General features: G+C 42.5%; 1 protein-coding gene across 2 annotated transcripts in view; it reads left to right on the top strand.

Annotated features, from left to right (window-relative positions):
- NADSYN1 (NAD synthetase 1) overlaps positions 1–24,629 on the top strand; it is a 50,650-nt gene that overhangs the window by 16,403 nt on the left and 9,618 nt on the right. For both annotated transcript variants that reach the window (XM_053253801.1, XM_053253790.1), the window contains exons 4-21: positions 2,924–3,040; positions 3,670–3,723; positions 3,988–4,077; positions 4,639–4,690; positions 5,271–5,359; positions 6,496–6,613; positions 8,052–8,183; positions 9,042–9,116; positions 9,309–9,433; positions 10,176–10,224; positions 11,478–11,580; positions 12,707–12,875; positions 13,240–13,375; positions 14,037–14,143; positions 18,143–18,274; positions 19,686–19,755; positions 21,238–21,366; positions 23,980–24,156. In XM_053253801.1, the coding sequence (XP_053109776.1) occupies positions 2,924–3,040; positions 3,670–3,723; positions 3,988–4,077; positions 4,639–4,690; positions 5,271–5,359; positions 6,496–6,613; positions 8,052–8,183; positions 9,042–9,116; positions 9,309–9,433; positions 10,176–10,224; positions 11,478–11,580; positions 12,707–12,875; positions 13,240–13,375; positions 14,037–14,143; positions 18,143–18,274; positions 19,686–19,755; positions 21,238–21,366; positions 23,980–24,156 (1,924 nt within the window). The remainder of the gene's footprint in view (positions 1–2,923; positions 3,041–3,669; positions 3,724–3,987; positions 4,078–4,638; positions 4,691–5,270; positions 5,360–6,495; positions 6,614–8,051; positions 8,184–9,041; positions 9,117–9,308; positions 9,434–10,175; positions 10,225–11,477; positions 11,581–12,706; positions 12,876–13,239; positions 13,376–14,036; positions 14,144–18,142; positions 18,275–19,685; positions 19,756–21,237; positions 21,367–23,979; positions 24,157–24,629) is intronic.

The raw sequence follows: 24,629 nt of genomic DNA, 5'->3' as shown, positions 1-24,629 counted from the left end.
CATGGCTGAATAGGGATTTGAACTCGAGTCTCCCCGGTCCTAGTCCAGCACTCTAACCACTACACCACGCTGGCAGTGGTGTTTATTAACCAAAATTTATTTATTGTTGGGTTTTTATACTGCCTTTCATAAAAACAATCTCAAGGAGGTTTACAAAACATTTAAAAACAATACAAAACTATTAAATAGTTAAAGCAATCCAAATATTAAATTGGAATGTAAAAATACAAATCTAATTAAAAGTTTAAGAAACATACACAATAAGTGCATAGGACACAGCAGCAGCAGGAACAACAAGAACACTATATAAAATCTTGGTTAAAAAAGCCAAGATTTCACTTGCTTTCTAAAAACTGCAGTGGAGACTGAGGAGTGGATGCCCACTGGGAGAGCATTCCAAAGCCTGAGGGCAATAACTGAGAAGGCCCTGCCAGTGTGCATGACAGCCAAGCCTCCCTTATCATTGGCATGCAGAGCAGAGCCCCCGCCGATGCCCTTGTCATGTGGGCAGAAACGCTTGGGAGCAGATGGTTCCTCATCTATCCAGGGCCCAAACCATTAAGGCCTTCAAAGGTCAAAACCAGCTGGAAGTCTGGATCCAGCAAGCTGCGCACTTGCTCTTTCAAGGAGAATGCAGTCTCATCCAGAACCAGTCAAGTCCTCTTATCATGATTGGCTTGTACATCAGGAATCTTGGCTTGTACTTGGAAAACTATCGGAAGTAAGAATAGATTCTGAAGATGAAACACTAATAACAATGATTAAACAAGCGATATTACAACGGTTTTATAAAGTACTTCTCTGCATTAAAACCATTAAAACAAACAATAATTTATCCATGCTGTTCTGCACCCACAGCTTAACCTTGACCACAGAGGCAGTCAAAAAGCTGTGGTGTACAGTGGCCCCTCTTAATTTTTTTCATCTCTGTGCAGAATGAGTTTTGTTCTGGGTGGCAATATCAAGGCAGTGTGTGCGCACCTGCATTCAGAATGGGGCCTTCCTGATTCAACCTGAGCGGGATCTAAATTGAACTGAGTGGACATCCAAAAACTTGTGAGTGCATGCACGTGCACACACCTTAGAGGAAACAGTGGTGGTGTGTTGCAGTAGCCTAGGATTGCCGTCTCAAAAAGTATGGATGATGGTTGTAAACGGATTCCTTGTCTAGTGGAGTTGGCTGAAGCTGTTAGGAGCCATAACCACATGCTGAAGATTCAAACATACTCCAGACATTAGAAAAGACTGAAGTGTGTTGCTGTCTCTCCTTGTGGGGCTCTGCAATGTTTTACATCCAATATAACATAGAGCTGGTTCAGATGAACATGCCCCACTACAGACAAGGGTGGGGTGATGCAGACAAGGATGCACCAAGAATGTGCCTGCTGCGGAATTTCCTTTAATCGTGTGTGAGGGGTGATAATTTGAATTGCCCCTCTAAAACCCTGTTTGCAGCCCATGTAGAGGGGTGATTCACATGTGACTAAAGGACATCCAAAGTACACTTTAATGATGTCAGGCTGGGCACCTGCTAGGTGCATCCCCACCTTCATCAGTGGGGGCTGTGTTCATCTGAACCAGTCCATACTGTACTCTCATTCTGTGTTTCTGTACATTTTAGCAAACTGCCAGGCTATGTGTGTTCTGTGATTCTGCAGAACGTATTGGGTGAGGAGTATTTTAAGGACCTATGATGAGGAGTCCAGTGAACAGAGATTATATCCCCCATCTGATATCCTCTGCCTATCATAATGTGGGCATCAAATAGTGGGCATTTAGATTCTGAGCCCTTTGGGACACAGCAATTTAATTAAGTATGCAAACTGCTTTGAATGCTTTTTTTGAAAACTGGTATTGTATGTGTATATATGTATTTGAAAAATAAATACATATTCATCGTAGTAGTATAAAATACATATTCTGAGGATCTTAAGAGTTTCTGTGGGAACTCAGTCCCAGGTTGGAATCCACATGAATGCACATATGTCTGTCTTTGTCATTGACTTATTTCTCCTTTTTGCTTTAGTTACTCCCCTACTTAGTTCTGCTCACACTGATCCAAGAGTAACATTACAGCCAGATGTTCTTGTACTAACTGTAACCATGTCTTACACTGGCATAATTTAAGAAAAAATGGGATTTCATTAGTGTAGGTGATTGCTGATGGCCACTGGGTACAAAATTATTTTTGAATTGTAAATCACATGTACCTGCATACTGTTGCACTTCAGTGAGCATACACTTGTGCCATTTTTTCCACTTGTACATCCACAAGAACCTGACATCTACCCGGGCTTCCCTGTTGCTTATAAACAAGGTGATACAAACAAATGGGCTGGGAAATTTGTTTGTATCAGACATAATGTGAAACCATGGTTTGTTTGCTATAAATCATGGTTTCATGTTATGTCTGAATCCAAGCCTGCCCATAAACCATGGGAGCCAGTAAACCTTGTATGGAGCCAGTAAACCAGGATCTGACACTAGTTTACAAACCACAGTTTGTGCTAACTGGCTTTTATTATGTATGAATTCATAAAATGTTAACAAACCACAGTTAGAGCCATTGCTCTGCCTCAAGAGACTGCTGCATTGTGTCAGTGGGAATGAACTTATGAAGCTGAGTCCTGAGCAGATGCAAGAGAAAAGCAGACAAGCTGCCCTAAATAATAGTTTGCTTGTTGTGAGTCTGAAAGCTCAAGCCATGGTTTTGGTGTATAACTATAGTTAGTACAGATCATGCTTCTGGATGAACCCACCCATGAGCTCACTTTGTATTACTGTGTATATGTGCAGTATGCAAATTTTCTCATACAGAAATGATAGTATTTTATGAAATTCCTCTTGTGTCATGCAAATCATAATTTATTTTCTTGATGTGTAATAGGTGTTGTGTCATCCTTGTGTTATCTTTTCTGTGCAGTGGCTATGGCTGTTCTGATCATTACTATGAATCCGATACCCTCTTGCATTCTTTTCAAGTTTTGGCTAAGCTTTTGGAATCTCCTACTACACAAGACATAATATGTGATGTTGGCATGTAAGTAGCACATATTTCCAATCTTGGAAATGGGCACAATCACACTTGCAGGGCTTAGCTTTTCAGTTTAATGCTGCAATAAGCATGAAGAGCAGGGCTGGGTGGGTGAGCGATGGGCTAGGAGGGGTGGGGCTTGTGACCTGATTGTAGCCCTGTAAGCATGTTCAGTGGTGTTCTACTGCCTGCCTGAAAGGGGCTACAGTGATTCTGTGACTAAAGGAGGAGTTCAAACATGCATATTTAGATTGTGAGCCCTTTGGGAACAGGGATCCATCTTATTTATTTATTATTTCTCTGTGTAAACTGCCCTGAGCCATTTTTGGAAGGGCGGTATAGAAATTGAATGAATGAATATTTGTTTGCTTGATAACTGCAACATTCTGCACATGTGAAAGAGTCACCACAGATCAAATGCTGGAGACTGAGCTTGCATATGTCAAGAATGATATCTTTCAGTGGAGGCAATTCATTCATTCTGCTGCGAATCCTCAAAGTGATGGGACACTTTGTGATTTATATCAGTGTGTCTGTGTGAAAGATACTCAGAACTAGGTTTTGTCCTGCTCATCTTCTTTATATAAATTCATTATCTACTTAACACTTGCTCTTGCTGACTTTTCTTTCTACAGGCCGGTTATGCACAGAAATGTCCGCTACAATTGTAGAGTGATCTTTCTAAACAAGTATGTAACTAATTTCATTCACTGCACTCTGTTTAGGGCACATCTGCCTGGTGTAACATATTTATGCTTGCAACTGAGTGTTCACCTAATTGTCATTGCTTTCATTGGGAGAGCTGAGCACATGCTTAAAAGTCCCCACTGGAAATCAGTGGGTCTGGAAAGTGTAACTCTGTTTGAATCATGCTTAAAGAAACTTTCTCAAGGTTTTCATGTTTTCACTTTGCTGCACTGCTGGTCCTCATGGTAGCTTTATTTTTATTCAAGGAAAATTCTTCTAATAAGACCAAAGATGGCTTTGGCAAATACAGGAAACTACCGGGAGATGCGCTGGTTTACTCCTTGGAACAGATTACGGTAGGCTCTGTTCTTCATACTTCATCTTGCCATAGCCATTCTAGAGAAATAGGGTGGACCTTGATGTTTGCCACTGTTAATCTATTATAAGATACCCTGAAGGATTTGTGAACCATCTGTATAGTTTATATCCTCTTGCCTTTAGTATGCTCATATATAATAATGGCAGAATACGTTAGACTAGGTGCACACAACTTGTGATTCAGTAAACCAAACCTGGCCCTCCAGCCAAGGATGACAGCCTACCAAGGGCTCCATAAATTCCCTGTTGTTGTTTCCCTGCCTGTGATTGCAAAACTAGAGGATTGTCAAACACTTGTTGGGCCACAAAAGTGCATTTAGCTTGGTAGTTTGCAAGTTGTTTTAGGCCTGCTTTTAATATAAAGCCCTTGCTTCTCTTTAATAAACAAATGGAACTCTTTGGCTATATTTCATGAAAGCTGCAAACATCACAGAAAAGGTCCTCTTGCTGAGGATACATGGCAGTATGTTAGCATATAACATAAAACAAAGCATTTTAAAAAATACTTGCATTGTTAGTTGCATGTTTTGTTTTTTTAGGCATGTGGAAGAGTATTTTCTACCAAGGATGATACAACAGATAACCAATCAGGTAAGATGTTTTCTCTCTATGATTTTAATATGTTTTGGCTTTCAGTGGTACTGGACAAATGGCTTAGATGAGATGTAAGTAGTTGCTTAGCTTGTGTTTGGTTTGATTTTACGCTTGCATAACCAGTAATTTTATTTTCTGTGCTCTGACCTTTTGGGATTTAATTTCATTCAAAATCAAAACAGGCAAGTTCATTTCTAACCTAAATATTAGTAATGTTACTTTATTAAATATTGGTAAAGGGTAATCAACCCTTTCTCTTTGTGAGATCAAGTCTGGATCACTGCTTCTACCTCCCCACCACACTTCCCGTTAATACAGCAGCAAAAACACCACCAGAACACCCAGGAGTCAGTGACAACAGTAAAGTTGTATCTAATTTGATCCTTAAACTCCGATTTGGAAACCTTTTGAGAGCATCAAACTGGGATATTGTGATGGAGATTTTGAATTATCTTTATTACACACTTGGTCAATTATCTTCATTTGTGTTGATCTGCATTTCTCCATTACTGGGTTATAAATTGCCACCTTGTTACACCATTGTCCCTTGCTACACACCATCTGTGTTTTATCTCAGGAAAGTGTTCCTTTTGGTGATGCAGTGCTGGCAACCTTAGATACCTGCATAGGGAGTGAAATCTGTGAAGAACTGTGGATTCCAACCAGGTAAGTAAAACTGGGAGAAAACACCCCTGCCGTTGCCAAACCCCCCAAATAATAGTGTTGCAAATAGCAAGGGCTTCTTTATGGGAACAAGAGTTGTGAAAAACATGTCTAGATAGTGAGTAATATGGCCACATATAGAAGAGCTTAGATGCCTCAAGAGTGGAAGTTTCTGTTCAAAGAAGTTCTTAAGTTGATTACGTTTCTTTATATAAACTATATTGTTGGTAAGTTATGATTGCATAGTTGCAGAACTTGAGTGACTTTATGAGATCCAATCCAGTATCTTCACCAATGACTGTAGATGCTTTGGAACCAGATAGATTTTTTCATTTCCTTTATACCCTTGAGACTTCTGGTAGTATAGGTCCAGGACAAAAATAGAAACAATTGATGGAAAATACCATGAATATTAGATGGGGAGAACCAGGCCCAAGTCTTATTCCTTTACTTTTGACTGGACTTAGTTGTGATTAACGCTTGCTTGATTGTGCCCAAGGATGAATAGCCAGAGTTGTAGGCTAAATCATAGGATGGTGAAACTGCAGTACCAGCAGCATGTGCAGGAACTGCTTATGGCTTGACTTGACAGGAGCAGGATGGCTGGGCCTGGCTATGGCACAGAATTCTTGCTTACCTCCCAGTTCTATGCTGTTGTCTGGCTCAAATATGGGAGAGGCAGAACTTCATAGGCATCCTTCCTCTCAACCCTTGATGCATCATAATAGCACACTAGTGTGCTACTATCTTATACTTTGGATTCTACTTGTGGTACTTTCGTCAACAAGGTTGGCAGCTTCTCACATAGGCTTTTCAAGACGAGTTTGTCGTCCTGTTAGTGGTATGCTCTACTAATGCCGTGTTGTTGTAGTTAGCATTGTCCAGATCAGTGCCATCTGTCACTTCACAGCAGGGTCCAAACATTTTTTCCGGCAAGTATTCTGGTAATGGTGAAATTGCATTTTCCAGGTACTTTAACAAGTTGCTGCTGTTAAACTCTTTGCTGATTTTTGTGAATGTTCTGGCATTCTGAGCATCTTGTGGTTTAACCACACTCTATCTATCTCTATCTATCTATCTATATTATATAGCACAGCTGCAAGTTATTTATTTTTGTTTTGGGTTGTTAATTTTCACAGTCCTCATATTGAAATGGGAATTGATGGAGTGGAAATCTTTACAAATTCTTCAGCAAGTCATCATGTATTGAGAAAAGCTCATACCCGAGTGGAACTGGTAAACTCTGCAATGGCAAAGGTAGACCTTTCTGGCACTTTTCTTTGCTTGGAAAATGTTTACTTTCACGCAAAACATGTTAAATACAAGTGCCTTTAACTTTGGGGTGGAGCCATAACTTGGAAGTAGAGCAGCTGTCTGGCATGCAGAAGGTCCCAGGTTCAGTCTCTGATATTTCTTTTGGAAAGGTCAGAGAACAGCTGCTGGGAAATGCCTGTGTTTGAGACCCTGGAAAGTTGCTTGCAGTCAGAGTAGTCCAGGGCTGCATGACGTTGTCCCTGTAGCTGTTGTTGGACTACGACCCCCCTCAGCCCTGATCACTGACTGTGATGGGAGCTGTAGCTATAGTCTGATGTACGCTAAGGCTGCACAACCGGGGTCAGAGTTGTGCAGCACTGGTGTAGAATGTTCTGATGGACCAATGGTCTGACTCAATATAAGGCAGCTTCACACATCTCAACTTCTACTGAAGTCCAAGTAAAGGGTTGCCTCTGAAACCTACTATTTAGAGGGTAGGGATATTTAATCGTGATCAGTCTAGTTTCTTTTGCCAGGAAAGGAAGAGTATTTTGATTTGATCTTCCTCTCAAAAACCTGACCATGGACTGGCATTCTAATTAATCAGGCACTGATGCAACAGGAAGAGAACTGGTGAAGCAACAGTAATTACTTCTCATTTTCCCAGAAGCCCTCTCTATCATTTTCCCGTGCACATTCGCAGCTGCTATTTCCGGTTACTTCCAGATAATGTTGGAGCGGGACGGCAGGGAGGTACACTGCTGCCTCAATGGGCTTTTAGCGAGATGTGCGCTGGCAGGGGAAATGTGACGGGGTGTGTGTGTAAATGCATCCTCCCCCACCCTTAAAGCCAACCCCCCTCTGCCATCAAACCCTTGAGCTGGGCAACGTTCGAACTAGTTCGGAGGCCCGTAAAAGCGCCTCCGAACCTGTTTGTGCATATCCCTAGCAAACAGTCCAAAGGTACCGCATTTACCCAAATACAAGACAACTCTTAATTTAAGAGCAGCCCCTTTAAAAATATTACAGGTTATACCCTTATTTACCCAAAAGGAAGGCTCTGTAATTAAGATGACGGATTTCTATCATCAAAGAACTTGGAAAAAACTTAGTCTTGGATTTGGGCAAATACAGTAACTCTAGTTGTAAAATTAGATACGCTCAGATCTTGTAGGCAGCAGACAGTTCCAAAGCTTTGCAAAGAGCTATTGATGTCTACTTCATGCTATTGTTGCTAACAGTACATATTGAAACAGTACATAAGAACTGCATTTTCAACCCTGTGTGCACTTGTATAAAACTTGCCATGTTGCTTCAGTCATGGCCAGAAGTGGAGCTCCCTATATGTTGCTCACAGCAGCTCTCTAACAAAATGACAACTGTTTTAAAAGGGTGGGGCTATTGTCGCAGTGTGTGTGCCTCTTTTTGATTTTTTTTCCAGAATGGTGGGATATACATCTTGGCTAATCAGAAGGGTTGCGATGGTGATCGTCTCTATTATGATGGTTGTGCCATGATCTCTGTGAATGGAGACACTGTGGCTCAAGGACTTCAGTTTTCTCTGGATGATGTGGTAATGCATAGAGACGGATTCTGAGTGTATTAGATTATGTATAGTTCTTGGCATGTAACGGGAACTGAGTTATTGTATTGTCATCAATGCAGTGGTAAAACTGTGCTGGGAATTACTACTACTTCAATGTGTTTTTTAAAAAAATCCCGCCCCCCAAAGAAGCCAAGGGAACAAGCGATATGAAATCCTGGTTTGTAGGTAGTGCTCCAACCACAATTTGACATAATTGAGAAACTTGCTCAACAAATCAGGGAGGCTATTCCCATGAGCACTGGAAAGCGGGCTAAGGGAGCTTAGCCCACTTTCCAGTGCTTGTGGAAACCACCGGGCTTGCGGGTGAGCCTGGTGCCTCCAAGGCAGCTATCGCCCCTAAAACACCCTCCCCTTAAATGAGGTTAACGGAGCAGGCGCTCCGTTAACCTAATTTTGTTGCTTGTGTGTCACTGCGGCGTGCGGCGACACATGAGTAGATCCCCAGCTGGGAAGCTGCAAGCAGCCTCCCAGGCTCGGGGGTCTTTCTAGGATGCTTCGCACACTTGCGCGGGGCTTCCTGGGACTTCCGGGGGACGTGCAGCCCCTGATCTCCACAGCCCCTGCTGGCTTCGTGATGGAGCCGGCAGTTGTGTGGTGGCCGATCCGGCCGCCCAGGGCTCCGCCGCCAACCCCGCTCTCCCCGCAGACCTTATTGAGGTGCTTCACAGCAATCGTGTGAAGTGTCTCAGGAAGTATTAAATTTAGCTGGATATATGATGGTGGGAGGGAGAGCTTACCACACCTTTCCAAACCCAACATGATCATGATCATCATCTGACCCAGGCCAGTATCTTGCAGTGAGCTGATACTTGTGTCATTTTTCAGGAAGTTTTGGTTGCCACACTGGACTTGGAAGATGTCAGAAGTTATAGGTCAGAAATATCATCTCGGAACCTTGCAGTAAGAATTCCATATATGTTGTTGAGTTAAGAAGGTAGTGGGTTGGATTGGGTAAGACACTGAGAAATGAAAGCTAAAATGGAAGTATCAGGAGAGATGCTGCATTCCAGGGCGCATGATCACTTGGAATGTTTCTACAGATAGATGTTACCTCTGGAGTTTTTGTAACTGTTTCTTCTTCATATTGCCTAGGCAAGCAACGCAACTCCCTGCTGCAGGATAAAAGTAAATTTTGCCCTGTCGTATTTCGATGATATGTGTATGCCTACAAGTGAGCCAATCCAGTGGCGATATCATAGTCCAGAGGAAGAGATCAGGTAGGCAAAAAGTGGGAAGTGGGCAGCTCGATCCTTTAGTGATTGGGGCAGAAGTCTTTGCTCGTGCCACAGCCATTACTTCAGCACCTTGTGTGAAGTGAGCAGAAGTGCCTCTAATAGGGAGAGTGATCCTGGCTTCATCAATTAATTGTTGCAAGGATACATCAGTATTAGAAACCATGGACCTGTTTCACACTCTTTTAGAAAACAGTTGCAAAGGGACCCCCTCCCACCCCAAAATCTGTTGCTTGATATCTTTTGTGCTTGTTGCACTTCTGCACTGAAACAGCAATGTGATATTTTTAGCCCGGGGGGGATGGGGACAGTGGCCTTTTCCTATTGTCCACATAAGTCATTGTATGTGCACTGCAGTGTAAATGGGGAGTATTAGAATAAGAACATAAGAACAGCCCTGCTGGATCAGGCCCAAGGCTTATCTAGTCCAGCATCCTGTTCCACACAGTGGCTCACCAGATACCTTTGGGAAGCCCACAGGCAAGAGGTGAGGGCATGCCCATGCTGTTGCTCCCTGCAACGAGTATTTAGCGGCATCTTGCCTTTGAGGCTGGAGATGACCTAAAGCCACCAGACCAATAGCCATTGATAGACTGGTCCTCCATAAAATGTAGATGATGGCAATATGTGATCCCAGGAGGAGATTTTTTTTTTTAAACATAATTTGCTGAGAGATCCATACATTCCATATGTACCTTGAACTTTCTGATGTATTGATTACTTTCAGCCTTGGCCCTGCATGTTGGCTTTGGGACTACTTAAGGCGTAGTAAACAGGTAAGTGTTTCCTTGCCCTTATTCACCTAAGTATTTTTCTTTTTTCAGCATCCTAGTTTTAGTACCAAGTGATGATTGAATCCATATGGGTTTTGAGACACGAACTTAAGACTTGCAGTTACTCACACCTGCTTCCTGGGGCTGCAGCTCTGTGGAAGAGTCTGTTCGTGGCACACATACGTTCAGTATCCAGGTAGGTCTGGGAAAGTCCCCTTTCTCTGACCTTGGAGAGCCATTGCCAGTCCCTGTAGAGAATACTGAGCTAAATGGGCCAATAGTCTGACTTAGTATAAGGCAATGTTCTATGTTGCTTTTGCTATTGGTAACTAAAACAAAATTATGAAAGTCACTTCCTTTTAAAGAAGTTTCGACTTCATTTGTTCTGGTCCCCATGCATAGCATTCTGTGGAAGGAAATGTAGAATGTATTTGGAAGGGAAGTGGGGAGAAATCCCAAAGGTGCACAGAGGATGGCTTGTTGGCATTCTGAGTCTCTTGCCTCTCCCTCAGAGGAAGCTGTAAAAGCAAAATCCTTCTACATCCAAGTAGTTATATCCATTTTATTAATAATGGGTTGTATAAACAATACTTATTGTAAATAAGTATAATAATAAATCAGGGTACAAAAGAAAAGGGAGGTAGAGGAAGCTAAGCATATTCAGGTATTGACACTCTCACATTTTTACATAATGAATTTGGAATAGTCCTTGCACGAGACAGTTCAGGAGGAGAGACAAATAGTGATTGGAGGGAACCTTACTCTCTTGCCTCCAGTGCTGTGGGGTTATTGTAGTATATATTTTCTAAAACTACTTTTAGTCTACTTTCTGAAGGGAAGAAGACTTATGAGATTCCCATGTCTTGTGCCCCCCGCCCTAACATTTGCATTTACAATGGAATACACACCAAATTCACAACACTTGGGAGGTGGTCCTAGGTAAGAGTCACCATGTTAAAAGAAGCAGAAACTCGGTTAGCTCTGCTTAGAATTACTTGTTGAGATATGTGAGAGCATGCACACATTTTTATTTTACGGAGAGGCCTTGAAATAATCCAAATTATTTCAAGGCCTCTCCTTAAAATAATTTTGATAATGTGTTCAGTTGCTTGTGGCCAGAAGTAAATGAGGTAACTTGCGTAACTGTTTGAGCTGATGAAAAGGTGTAAAGATTTATGTATTTTAAAAGCCGGATACATGGTCCCCAACAACAGTTTTTGTGTTTTCTTTTCTTTTTCTTATTGCAACTTGTTAAGGGAGGATTTCTTTTGCCACTTAGCGGTGGTGTAGACAGTTCCTCTGTAGCCTGCATTGTGTACTCCATGTGTCTCCAGGTTTGCTGTGCAGTGCAGAATGGAAGTAAGTGTACCTGAATAGTTAAGATTGCCAAACATTTTTTGTAGATGCTGCTTTAAAAGCAGTTGTTTTCACACTTTTAGAGAATTCCTTCCACATTGATGTAATTGCTGAGGAATCCCTGAGCGCCTTCCACAGAAACTGCATGTTGCAGAGAATTCTGAGGCAGATTCTAGGCTGCAGTCTGGGTTACATGGAACCTGTTGGACTTCACCATCACTCTTTGTGAAATATTGTGTGTGTCCACTGTTCTCCTGCAGGGGAAGATCAGTTGTGGTGGGCAAGCTATCTTTCAGGGAAGCTTTTCCTCTATTACTTATTTCTTATTGGAAAATAATCCTAATCTTTCTAGGAAACTGCAGTTCCCTAGAACACAGATTTAAAACCTCCATTAAGTCTCTACACCTAGTTCTCCATTAAGTCTAGTTTTCCATTAAGTCTCTACATGTAGCATGCATGCTTAATTAGAGGTGGGATAGGCATTAAAATGCAGAGCTAAGTTTCAAGCCCTGAAATGAGTGAAGCACTGCTTAATTTGGACTAGCTCATATATAGTGTGTGAAAATGACAGAAGCATGTTGTTTGTAATTTTCAGCCTTTAAGTCACACAGAGTTCTTTCTTAGTATTGGATGTTTTAATTTGTAACATTTGTTCTACCTACAAACATTATTGTAACATAAGTGATAATTGCATATCAATAGATAAAGGATGATGTTTCAGAGGATTCCTGCAGTTGGCTACATTCTTGGCATTGTCTAACCTGAAATGCTAATAAGAATTTTTAATTTAAAGATGTATGTTCTCTTTCCATTGTGTTGCTGGTGAAAATCCCACGAAATTGACCATGTTAAAGTAATTAAGGCATGGCCTGTGTGAGTCATTGAATCAATTTTGTGAAAGCAAAATTGATTCAATATAGCAGGGGAAACTAAAAATACTCCAGGATTGTTGTAAGAGTCAGGTGGTGGTGGTGGTAGGAAAGTGGAGTTCCACACATGAGGATATAAAAATCTCCAGGCACTGTGAAATGGTGCAGCCAGTGCTTATTCTCGTTTTTTTCTTTTAAAGTTAGACATTTAAAATATGTTGATTTTTTTTCTCACCGTCCTCCCTTTCCACTGTTTTCAGATCAGAATGTGCTGTATGATGTGCGTAAGATAGTAAATGATGAGACTTACACGCCAAAGGATGCTCGAGAATTTTGTAGACGTATCTTAACCACCTGCTACATGGCTAGTGAGAACTCTTCCGAGGATACGTACAATGGAGCCAGATCTTTGGCTGAAGAATTAGGCTGGTACAGAAACAATGAAAATCTGATTAAAATACATAGCATGATTATTTTTTTAAAGGAGATATTAGTGCCTGATTTAGATGAGCATAATGAGTAGAGGTGCTGGCTGAGAATGTTTATCCAGATGTGCATATTTAAAATGTGGATTGTACTTTCCAGAGCTCCGAAAGAGAGGAAATGTATCTTTAATGGCACCATCCAGTCCTGGCCGTTTTTTCCATGCATTTTCCTCTCACTAAGCACTTCATCCTTCTCCTTGAAAGGCTAGCTGAAATATTCCTTTATGTGAGTGTTGCGGAAAAGCAGTTTGAATGGTAGCACTCCACTTGAAAGTGGCCATAGCTAAAATCTTCTTTTCTTTTCCCAGTTATCATATAAACCTAAACATAGATGGAGCAGTGAAGGCCATTTGGGGGATTTTCAATGCAGTGACGGGACGACTACCCCAGTATCAAGTGCATGGAGGAAGCAGCAGGGAAAATCTGGCCTTGCAAAATGTGCAGGTACTGTACTATACAAATTGGGTGTGACCTCCCCACTTATTCTAGGAAGGAAAAAAATTAAATACTCCCCTTTGGCAAGTACTGAGTTTTGATGGTACTGATTTTACCTAAGGTTCCTTAGGGATCTTGGGGAGAATGAATATGGTGGGGGAGGATCTCTGTCTTTGATTTCTTCCCCTCATGACCCATATCAAATCATTTTATCTGGTTGCAATTTTAGCATGCACGCTCTCTCTCCTTCAAGTACTTCTCCATTGTCTTTCTTACGATACAGAGAGTTTTACTGAAGAGATCTGTCTGTTGACTTTGCAGCCTCTGACATCAGGGTTCCCTCTAAGGCGTGTGCGTGTATGCGCGCTCACACGTTTTTTGATGTCTGCTTACTTGATTTTAGATTCCTTTCAGGTTGAATCAGGAAGGCCCCATTCTGAATACATGTCTGCACACACTGCCTTGATACTGCCGGCCAGAACAAAATTCATCCCGCACACAGATGAAAAAAATTAGAGAGAACCCTGTCTGACGTACAAGTTCTGCTTGCTTGTTAATGGCATATTTGTTCTTTATACCTGTTTTTTGCACTTGTCAATGATTCTGCCATAACCTGCCACTTTAGAATTCCTGCTTTTATTTAAATCTCATTTTAAAAATTGCCTTCTAGGCCAGATTACGAATGGTGCTTGCCTACCTGTTTGCACAGCTGACCCTGTGGACTCGTGGAATGCCTGGTGGACTATTAGTGCTTGGAACATCTAATGTTGATGAAAGGTGTGTATGTGTGCAAAAAGCTTTAGGCATTGGGAATGAGATTTTTTCTGGTGTATATCTGAACTATATCAATGGAGACCTTGAGAGCTGAGGGGGAGAAAGCAAGAATGAGAGGGAGAAAGCAAGAAAGTGGGGTGGAGGACTTTATTTTCCAGCTGTACTGCTGCCTGAGGAACATCTATTGGCAAGAGGATCCTCCTGTTGCTGCCTTTTGCTTGGGTCTGCCAATTGCTCTCCAACTTTAATTATTCTACCTCTTTACAGCTGAACTAAGTTTGCCAGAGAGGGTGTGGCGAGTGGCAGGCACCAGTGGGCCTTTGGTGGTCAGGCCTTGGGTGGTGGGACTGACGCTTGGAGTTAGATTACTGCTCAGATGTTGTAAGGGACCACTTTGGTTGGCTAGGGTCAGTGGCTCAAATGTGTCCTGGCTTGTCTGGAGATGGGGACATGGGGTGAGTTTGTTGATAGGGGGAGGCTGTTCAAGAGGTGGTGAGGAATATAAAAAGATTTGGTGTTGGTAGATCAGCAGGCCATTACAGGAGAAGGAGAAATGTAACAACGGTTTCCCCTTCCTGCTGACCTGCCAGCTATTTGACCTTGGGGAGTAGTGCCAGTTATCCATGGACCTCAACTTACTCCTTTGCAATGTCAGATCAGTTCAAAGCAAACTTGAAATTATCCATGATTTAATTGTGGAGGAGTGAGCCGACCTGGTATGTTGAGATCTGGTTCGGGGAGGATAGGGGTCTGGCCTGGGCCCAGTTTCTCCTGGCTGGGTACTCTGTTATTGAGCAGATGAGGGGACATGGATGGGGAGCTGATGTGGCTGTGTTCTATAGGAATAATATCTCCTTTACCAGCATCCCAGTCAGGAAAATTGCCCATGTTGAGTGTGTGTACTTAAATCTAGGGACCAGGGATAGATTGGGACTTCTGTTGGTTTTCTGCTGCCCAACAGACTCCCTAACTGAGCTGCCTTATCTGGTCGTGGGACTTTTGGTGTAATCTCCCAGATTTATGATGGTGGGTGACTTCACTTTTCACTTTGGGACCAGTTCGCCAGGTGCAGTTCAGGAGTTCATAGAGGCCATGATAACTATGGGCCTATCCCAAGTGGTCTTGGGATCTACTCATACTGCCAGTCACATGTTCCTGTGATTTCCCCCCTTGTCATGGACAGACCACCATCTGATTAAGGTTCAGCTTGCCACCACAACTCCGCCTCTGCAGGGGTGATGAATCCCTTAGCATGGTCTGCCAAGATGATTATTGGATACAATTCCAAGAAGCCTTTTGAAGGGTTCTTTGAACTCTTGAGGCCTTTGAAGCATTCTGCCGATGCCCTAGTTAAGACTTGGAATAGGGAACTCACTAAGGGAGTAGATACAATTGCACCCAAGCGTCCTCTCTGACCTGCTACAAAACTAGCTCCATAGTATATGAAAGAACTGCGGGAGCTGAAGCAGCAAGGTACAAGACTAGAGCATAAGTGGAGAAAGACTTGACTTGTATCTGACAGATTACAACACAGAAGATTTGAAGATTTGTGCTCTGGCAATATGAACAGCAAAGAACAGTTCTATCCTTGCATCTGGAGGAGTTGTCTAATGTTGTTAAGGAACTAACTCAGGTGCCGCTTCCTCTGAATTCTAACATGGAGGCTTCTATTATGCTTTTAATGATTTTTTTGTGGTCAATATCTCTCATTTGTGTACACAAATGTTCTGTTTTTATTAAAACAAATTCTAGTTTTATCAGTGATTTTGGCCATCTTGAATAAATTCTAACCCCTGCTAACTTGGCAGAGAGGCACGTTTTTAGCATGGTGATTCTCTTTATTTAGCAGAGGGAGAGTAACTGGCCCTATCCACCCCCAGCGCAGTACCTCCAGCGACTGTTGCTGGTGTCTATCTTATGTTTCTTTTTAGATTGTGAGCACTTTGGGGACAGGGATCCATTTTATTTATTTATTTATTTCTCTGTGTAAGCCAGCCTGAGCCATTTTTGGAAGGGCGGTATAGAAATAATAAATAAATAATGGATTTTCCTCAAGAAATGTAAAGACTGGGCATCCCATGTAACAAGAATGTAATACATGTAGCCCTCCCTGTTTCAGGTGAGATAACTGTACTAGTTAACAGTGACAACATCTTCCAAATCCTAAATGGATTAGATAAATAAGCTTTTCTGAAATTAGAACATTGTTGTTATAGACTTAATTTGAGCACTAAAAAGCATAATCCTCAGTTCTTTATAGGGATGTGCATGAACTGTGGTTTGAACTGCAGTTCAAGCACATTTTGGGAGTGGGGCCCAGGAGCTTTAAGAAAGAGGAGAGCAGGTCCTTACCTGCTCACTGCTGCCCCATGCAGCTTCCTGCTGGGGTGGTGTGTGTCCCAAGAATCCCCATGTGGTGTGAGCATGCACATTGATTGAGGGTGTGTAGTGGATTGTGGGTAGTGGAAAATGCCTTTCCTAACTCAGGCCAGGCTATGGGATAATCTCCCTGACCAGCCCAAACCAATTCTACAACAGAGGGAGACTTTAGTGCTGAGTCATCTCCTTCCTCTGCTTGAGAAGCAGACTGACCAGCTTAAAAATCTTTAACTTGTCAAACCCAGAAAGTTACAAAAAAGAAAATATTCTGGTAGGGTAAATCTCGCTGCCACCTCTATAGAAAGTATTTCCTAGACTGGTTCTGTCTGAAGCTTCTGGCTTTTTAGAAACACTTCCAAAAAAAAAAATAAAAAAAATTAGTTGGTTACAATAATACTTCAAAAGCACCTTGATGATGCTGGAGTGGCACACTTTAAAATTTAGTTACTTAGTTGCAAATCACAGATATTTAGGAAATGCAAAGCACATACACAAATCAAAATAAATTTCCTGACCCAAAGTCTGACTACACAAACTGTTCCCTAAGCTGGGTTCCCAAAGCCACAAAGTCCTGGCTTTCCCTTTCCTTGACTCACCAAACTCGTGATGAGAATCAAGCCTCTTGCAGACCTCTCACCCTGAGAGATTATCCTGCAGCCTCCAGCCATGAGGCATCCGACCTCATGCTAGTCCACACTCTCTGCCACAAATTCCTTTCTTGTTCCCAGAATTCCCAGCAGCAACTCTCTAGGTCCCACCCACCTGGTGTACTGATTGGTTGCCCTGGAGTTCACCAGCCTGTCAGTCAAGATTAACTATTAACTCTTCAGAGGGAGGGGAGACTGGTCACTTCAGGGTGCCATGTGCATGCTGACACCGCTTGGGGATTTTCAGGACATGGGCCACCCCAGCAGGAAGCTGCATGGGGTGGCAGAGAGCAGGTAAGGACTTGCTTTCCTCTTTCTGAAAGCTCCTGGGCTTCACCCGCGAAATGTGTTCGAACTGTGGTTTGTGCACATCCATAATTCTTTAACGACTGGCTATTATCCTGGGAGCCCCTATAGTTTTTGCACATTGATTTCTTTTTATGCTTCCTGCAGTGTTCCCAAATCATATTTTAAAATTATCTGAGTTGCAAAAGCAGCTCAGGACTTTTTGTTTTTTTCTTCTCTTACAGGAGGAGAAGAAAAAAGAATAGGGTCTAAAGTCCACATGAGTGAGTAGAACCAGTCCTTTGGTGCTCAGGTCAGGGGATTCCCAACTTCAGTCCCAAGACGTTGTTGGGCTTCAACTCATCCCCAACCAGAATGGCTGATGGAAGTTCTAATCCAATAGCACTGGGGGACTCAAGGTTGGGAACCCCTCCTCTAGGTTGTAGACTTTATTGGAAGTATTAACTGTGAAATAGTTTTTATAATGAATTAACGACTCATAGCAATCTGGATCATTCTGTTTCCTTGTTATTTTGTACTGGATTGAATACTAAGTAAAAGTAATTGGTACATGCTTCTGTAAACCACCTTGAAACCTTTTTTGAATAAAACGTGGTCAATAAATGTAGATAATTATAATAAATTATATTTGTTATAAATTATAATAAAATATCTGTTCTCTCTTGCTCAGCCTTCGGGGATATTTTACAAAATATGACTGCTCTAGTGCTGATATCAACCCTATTGGTGGAATTAGCAAGACTGACTTGGGAAGTTTTATACAATATTGTATTGAAAATTTTCACCTAACATCACTCAGAAGGTAAGGAGTGCAGTGGTGAAGCTTGGATCTTCCATGCTATAAATGGGGCTAGAATCTGCTATAAACTGGGCTACTTCTACTCTTAACCACTGTTAAGCAACAGTGGGCTCAGATGAGCTATGGTTTAGCAAATCATGATTGCAGTGTCAGAGCTCCATGCTGAAACTCGGGAGGTATGGGGAGGATGGAGAAGAGAGTTTCGGCTCAGGAGTGTTTAAGACCATGTAAATGACCAAACCGTTTGTTCAGTCATTGAACTGACTCTAACATTATGGAATTCTGATCCTCATAAGGATTTCTGATTGTATTGTAATCAAGTTTTAAATGCTAACAAGAAACTGTATTGTGCACAGTTCCCATGACTACAGGAAGCTGTTTGACTTTTTTGGAATCAAGTTTTTTTAATAGCAGTTTGACATCAACAAAAATACTCAAAGCAATTCACATAGCAAAAGGAATGGGAGGATTGGTTCCAATAAGGTGCCACACATAAGAGAGGTACCAGTCGTAGCCACTGGAGGGACCTTGTATTGGGATGAATAGGGAGAGCTGCTCTTCTCCATTACCTGAATACAGCATGTCACTGTTTTGAAAGGTGCCTCTTGGCCACTTAGCAGGGATTGGACAGCCATCATTGGTCTAATACTGTTTAGAGAAGATTAGACAGCACTCAACATGTACTCAGAGGCACATGTTACCAAATTCTCCTGAAACATTGCTGTAATGCAAATCCCCAGCTTTTGCTGTTGCCACCAGCCTATGCAGATAGTGCCCTGGAACATGGAAGACCCAGCCGTATTGTGTTTCCATGGTTATGGTTTTGTAGGTCAGTACAATATCATCAGGTCTCATGGCCCAGGATGTTCACCTCATGGACCATCAAATTGCCTTACTTTTTTGGAGCTCAGTTGGAGCGGCCACACCCTTAACTATCCCTGTAAACCAAAGATTACCCCGCCTCCCTTAACTGAATTAAGGCTATTCACATAGGCAGCATAGCCTAGGCTGGGCTACCTGTATGCACCGCTGGAATTGAGCCCAGTCCCAGAACTGCCTTGGCCCCATGCCCAGGGATTTAACCTGGGTTTAAGGGTGCTAGCATGCCCTTAACCCCAGGTTTGGCATCGTGTGTGCGTGTGGGCTGCAGGCAGCCCACATGCACAAAGAACCGGGTGGCAAGAGGTCCTGGCGCAGTGCATTGAGGGATGCTGGAGGACTTCCTTCTCCAGTTTCCTGCTGTGCTGCTCACTGCTGCACTGATTGTGTGTCGGGCGAGCAGCAGAGCATTGCTATATTTGGCTTTTGAGAAGGTGGAACGTACTTGGGTCTTTATGGAAGTAAGCTCTTCCCTAGCAGGTAGGGGTATGTCCAAAAATCGGCTTGACTGGTCAGACTTCTTTGTCCTACACAGAATTATATCTGCTCCGCCAACGGCAGAATTGGAACCCCTGAAGGAAGGACAAGTAGCTCAAAGAGATGAGGTAAGGGGCAGCATGAAGACTTCTTAAACTGTTGTTTTGGTGTTCAATGACTGTGTTGTAGCTTGTTAAGTTCCTGTTATTCTTAGTATTTGGCTTGCTGCTGCTTTGTTTTTTAAATTTGTTTTAGTTTTGTGACTTGCACAGCTGGTTTTAAATGGTAGTTAATCACCTTAATTTGTTTTACAAAGAAATGGTAGGGTATAACTTTTAAAAATCAGTATTTCTATAACTGATCCAGAAAACTTACCCAGTTCTGTAAGCTACACTGTATGTAATGAGAGTCTCCTATACAGACATAACGTAGTGGTCTTCTGCATATTCCTGGTTGGTTTACAGTGCTGGAGAAGCCTTGGGAGACTTCAGGACTCAGTAAATTCCAGCAAGATTGCTAGCAGAGCCACCAACCATCTCTAATGAGCAGAGCATCCCCCCCACCGCCAATAAATTCTTGAAATGTGTACTAAAGGAATTTTAAAATCAGTATTAATTGCAAGCAAAAATGTGTTACAAATTAATTGGATCATCCCACTTTATACTGAATGTATTTATTTCCTCTGTTACTACCACGCTTTTAGGGGGAGTTTGTATCTTGATGGTAGAACACCTGTTTTGCAATAGCAGTAGCAATAGCACTTACATTTATATACCGCTCTATAGCCGGAGCTCTCTAAGTGGTTTACAATGATTTAGCATATTGCCCCCAACATTCTGGGTACTCATTTTACCGACCTTGGAAGGATGGAAGGCTGAGTCAACCTTGAGCCCCTGGTTAGGATCGAACTTGTAACCTTATGGTTACAGGGCGGCAGTTTTACCACTGCGCCACCAGGGGCTCTAGTCAGAAGGTTCCAGGTTAAACCACTAGCATCTCCAGTAGAAGATCTGAGGTCCCGTCTTCTGATCTGCCACCTCACTCTGTGTCATTCAGCAGCTTTGCAGCATCCAGGAAGCTTGCTGGATTTTGTATTCTCTTATGTAGTTTATAGTAAACGGTATATATTTATATATACCTCATTCTGTGCAGGTGTAGATTGTACCATGTTAGACTGCAGGTAGGGTATCACATTTAAAAAATAATAATAAAAGAAATGATCTGCCAAGTAGAAAATTAACACAACTGGAAGTGTGCTAGACTAGAACATGCTTCTATTGTGCTAGTTGTTGTTTTTTACTTGCAGTGAACTTTTTTTAAAATATGGAGAAGCATTCAGAAACACCATCCTCCTTCAGCAGTCTTCAGTAGCACAGTCTGTTCTGCTCTGCTACCTTGTACTGTGTGTGTAGACTGGATGCTAAATAGCAGTTTTGGAGAAGACCTCTATCTGAACTGACCTCTAGAGAATTGGTACAGAGCAGACAGTATTAGGCTAGATGTGCCATGTTCTTGATTTGGTGTAAGACAGTTCCTTAAGAATTCATACTCTTTGTCCTAATTTGTGTGCACCTTTTTTCTTTCTCTTTTTGTGGGCTGTGTGATTTCAGACAGACATGGGGATGACATATGCTGAACTCTCCCTCTATGGCAAGCTTCGGAAGATAGCTAAAGCTGGACCGTACAGCATGTTTTGTAAGCTGATACATATATGGAAAGAGATATGTGCGCCAAGAGAGGTAACAAATCTAGTCTCCCTTTGCTCAAACAGACAGGTAGAGGAGAAGTTTGAGTTTGGGCACTGGGATGAAATTGTGGGGTCCATAGTACTTTTTGTGGGGCATGGCAAAGGCAGTAGGGAGAGGCTGAAGTAAGGGAAATAGCAGGAACATGAGGAGAATAATGGGAGGGGAAAGCTAGAATCACTTCTCCCTAAAACACCTGTGGAATATTGATTGATTGATTAAGTGCCATCAAGTCGGTGTCAATTGTTAGCGACCACATAGATAGGTTCTCTCCAGGATGTTCTGTCTTCAACTTGGCCTTTAAGGTCTCTCAGTGGTGGATTCATTGCTGTCGTAATCGAGTCATTCCACCTTGCTTCTGGTTGTCCTCTTCTTCTCTTGCCTTCAACTTTTCCAAGCATTATGGACTTCTCAAGGGAGCTGGATCTTCGCATAATGTGTCAAAAGTATGATAGTTTGAGCCTGGTCATTTGTGCCTTGAGTGAAAATTCTAGATTGACTTGTTCTTTGATCCATTTGTTTGTTTTCCTAGCTGCCCATGGTATCCTCAAAAGGATCCTCATGGTATACTCAAAATACCATGGAATATTACAGGCCTTTAACTGGTGAAATAAATAATAATGGGTACAACCCAGCAGATGTAAACACATGTAAATCTGAAATATGAGCTTGGCCCTGGTTTGTATGTCAGTTCAGATATCATGCCAAACCATGGTTAAGGAAGCTTGGCTATTGCTTGGCTGCATGTGTCGATAAACCAAAGTGTGGGAGAACCAGCAAGCTAATACTGAAAGCCGTGTTGTGAAGGGGGTTTACTGACTCTGGTTTGGTATGATGTCTGGAGGCCTCTGTACCATAAATGTGGGAATGCTGCAAAAACAGGTAGCTCTAAGCCAGGGTTTTACCTGTACCTTTGGAAGATCAAACCATCATTGGTATGATGTCTTAATTGTGTGATGGTTGCAGATTCCCAGTAGTGACTTCTGTGGAAGCCTGTTGCTCCTTTTTCTGGGTACTGTGGCTCTATCAAGGGTCACACCTCCTGGGTTCACACTCGACTCTTCATGCCAGTGTTTCCCCAGGGACAGTTGGGGTATATCACACTCTACCCATGCCCCATCCTGTCATGCTGAACCTACAACCCTGATAACTGGTTTAAACAGAACTTTTTTTTTTTTTAAGTGGTTTGCAGCATTACCTGTGTACAAGACTGACAGACTAAATCACCCATGAGTAATCTCATTGAAATTATAGTCATGTACTATAATTAGTACATGTAGTATAGTCATTTGTCCCATAAATTTCAGTGGGACTACTTATGACTAATTTAGCTTGGTTCTCAGCCAGCAAGGTTTGAAACAGCAAGGCTGCTTAGTGAATGTTCTGAGAGTTCTTGTGATCTGGGTAGCAGTGTTTGGCCTATGGTGGATGAAGTCACACTCCCACTAATGGATCAGGTTCTCAGACTGGGAGTACTCACTGAAGCTCTTCTGATGATCTGTGAGAAGAGCTTCTGTTGGGTCTGTGGGGAGAGCAGGCTTAGCCCACTCTCCCCGCAGACGATCAAAGAACAGAGCTGGGGCGGCCGAATCGGCCGCCCACATGACTGCCGGCTGCATCACGGAGCCAGCGGAGGATGCAGGGATTGGGGGCTGCGCGGCCCCTGGAAGTCCCAGGATGCCTTGCACAAGTACGCGGGGCATCCTGGAGAGACCCCCGAGCCCGGGAGGCTGGCTGCAGCTTCCTAGTCGGTGGTCTACTTGTGTGTCGCCGCGCACCCCGGCAACACACGAGCAAAGAAATGAGGTTAACGGAACACTTGCTGCATTAACCTCATTTAAGGGGAGGCTGTTCTAGGCGGGCTAACCACCTTGGGAGCACCGGGCTCACCCACAAACCTGGTGGTTCCCACGATCGACGGAAAGTGGGCTAAGCTCCTTTAGCCCGCTTTCCGTTGATCGTGGGAATAGCTTCATAGAGTTCTTTAGATACCATGACAAGATTTGCCTGTTTTGCTGTGTTTGACTCTTGTTTGAAAAATAATAACCAAACTAATGGGCACCCAGCAGCTAACAAATAATAAAACCTTTGCCTTTTAAAGGATTTGTTAGCTGGTGGTTATTTATCTGCTGGTTTATTTATCAAATTTGTAGACTGCCCCATACTTCTGTCTCTGGGAGGTCCCTTAGTTGTAACACTCAATTTTAATTATGTTCATTGGGGGCGGGTGGGGGCGGTGGATGGGTTGTGAGCCACCTTTTATTTATGTCCTTAAGGTGCCTGGCAAGAAAAGCAGTATAAAAATATACAGGTTTGCAGCTCTTGAATGTCTAAACCATCCTTAGTGGTTTAGTGGTTCCTTAGTGGCAAACTGATCCTGTGTCTTGCGGTCTGATACTTTACATGCATTCTGATAGGTATATTTTTGGTGATATATACCAGTAACTGCATTTATTCAGATATGTATCAGTGCAACTCTCTCTCTCTCTCTCCCTCCCTCTCCCTCTCTCTCCCTTTTTAAAAAAGAGCTGTTTTCTCTTCTAAAATTTTGATTAAAGTTTTGAAAACATGAGTTTTGATTCTGAAATACTGTGTTTTGCACACCAGGTGGCATCAAAGGTTAAGCATTTCTTCAGAATGTATTCTATCAATAGACACAAAATGACTACCCTCACCCCCTCGTACCATGCTGCAGACTACAGTCCTGATGACAACCGGTTTGATTTGAGGCCTTTTCTTTATAATGCTGCCTGGTCCTGGCAGTTCAAGTGCATAGACGAACAGGTAATGCATGAACCTATTCTTCAGTGCTTAATGACAAGGCAGTTGTGGTGATATAGTACTATACCTAGCGAATGTATAGAAGTTAGTGGGTCTCTTGTGGGCTGATAATAATATAGAAAGCAGTGATCTGTTCTGTAATAAGTTGTTCTAGTGAAAACCAATCTGCCTACTTTCCTTTCACTATCGCTACAACTGGACTAAATTTGGTTCAAATTGAGGTCTTCAAGTTAGATCTCTTGTGCCTCAAATGTTCATGTGTCCACCATATTGAATCGAGGAGGATGACATCATTATGAACTACACCGTTGAGGTGTCCCTGTATGTCACTCACTACAACTATACCTAATTGTACAGTACCTCAAATTGGTTAGACGTTCTACAAGTTAGCCCACTTGCACCTCAGACATTCACATGTCTGCCCTCTTGAATTGGGGTAGATTACATCATCACAAACTACACCATTGGGGCATCCC

Source organism: Hemicordylus capensis, chromosome 1 (genome assembly GCF_027244095.1).
Source record: "Hemicordylus capensis ecotype Gifberg chromosome 1, rHemCap1.1.pri, whole genome shotgun sequence".
Taxonomy (NCBI): Eukaryota; Metazoa; Chordata; class Lepidosauria; order Squamata; family Cordylidae; genus Hemicordylus; species Hemicordylus capensis.
This window is presented reverse-complemented; position numbering and strand designations above follow the sequence as displayed.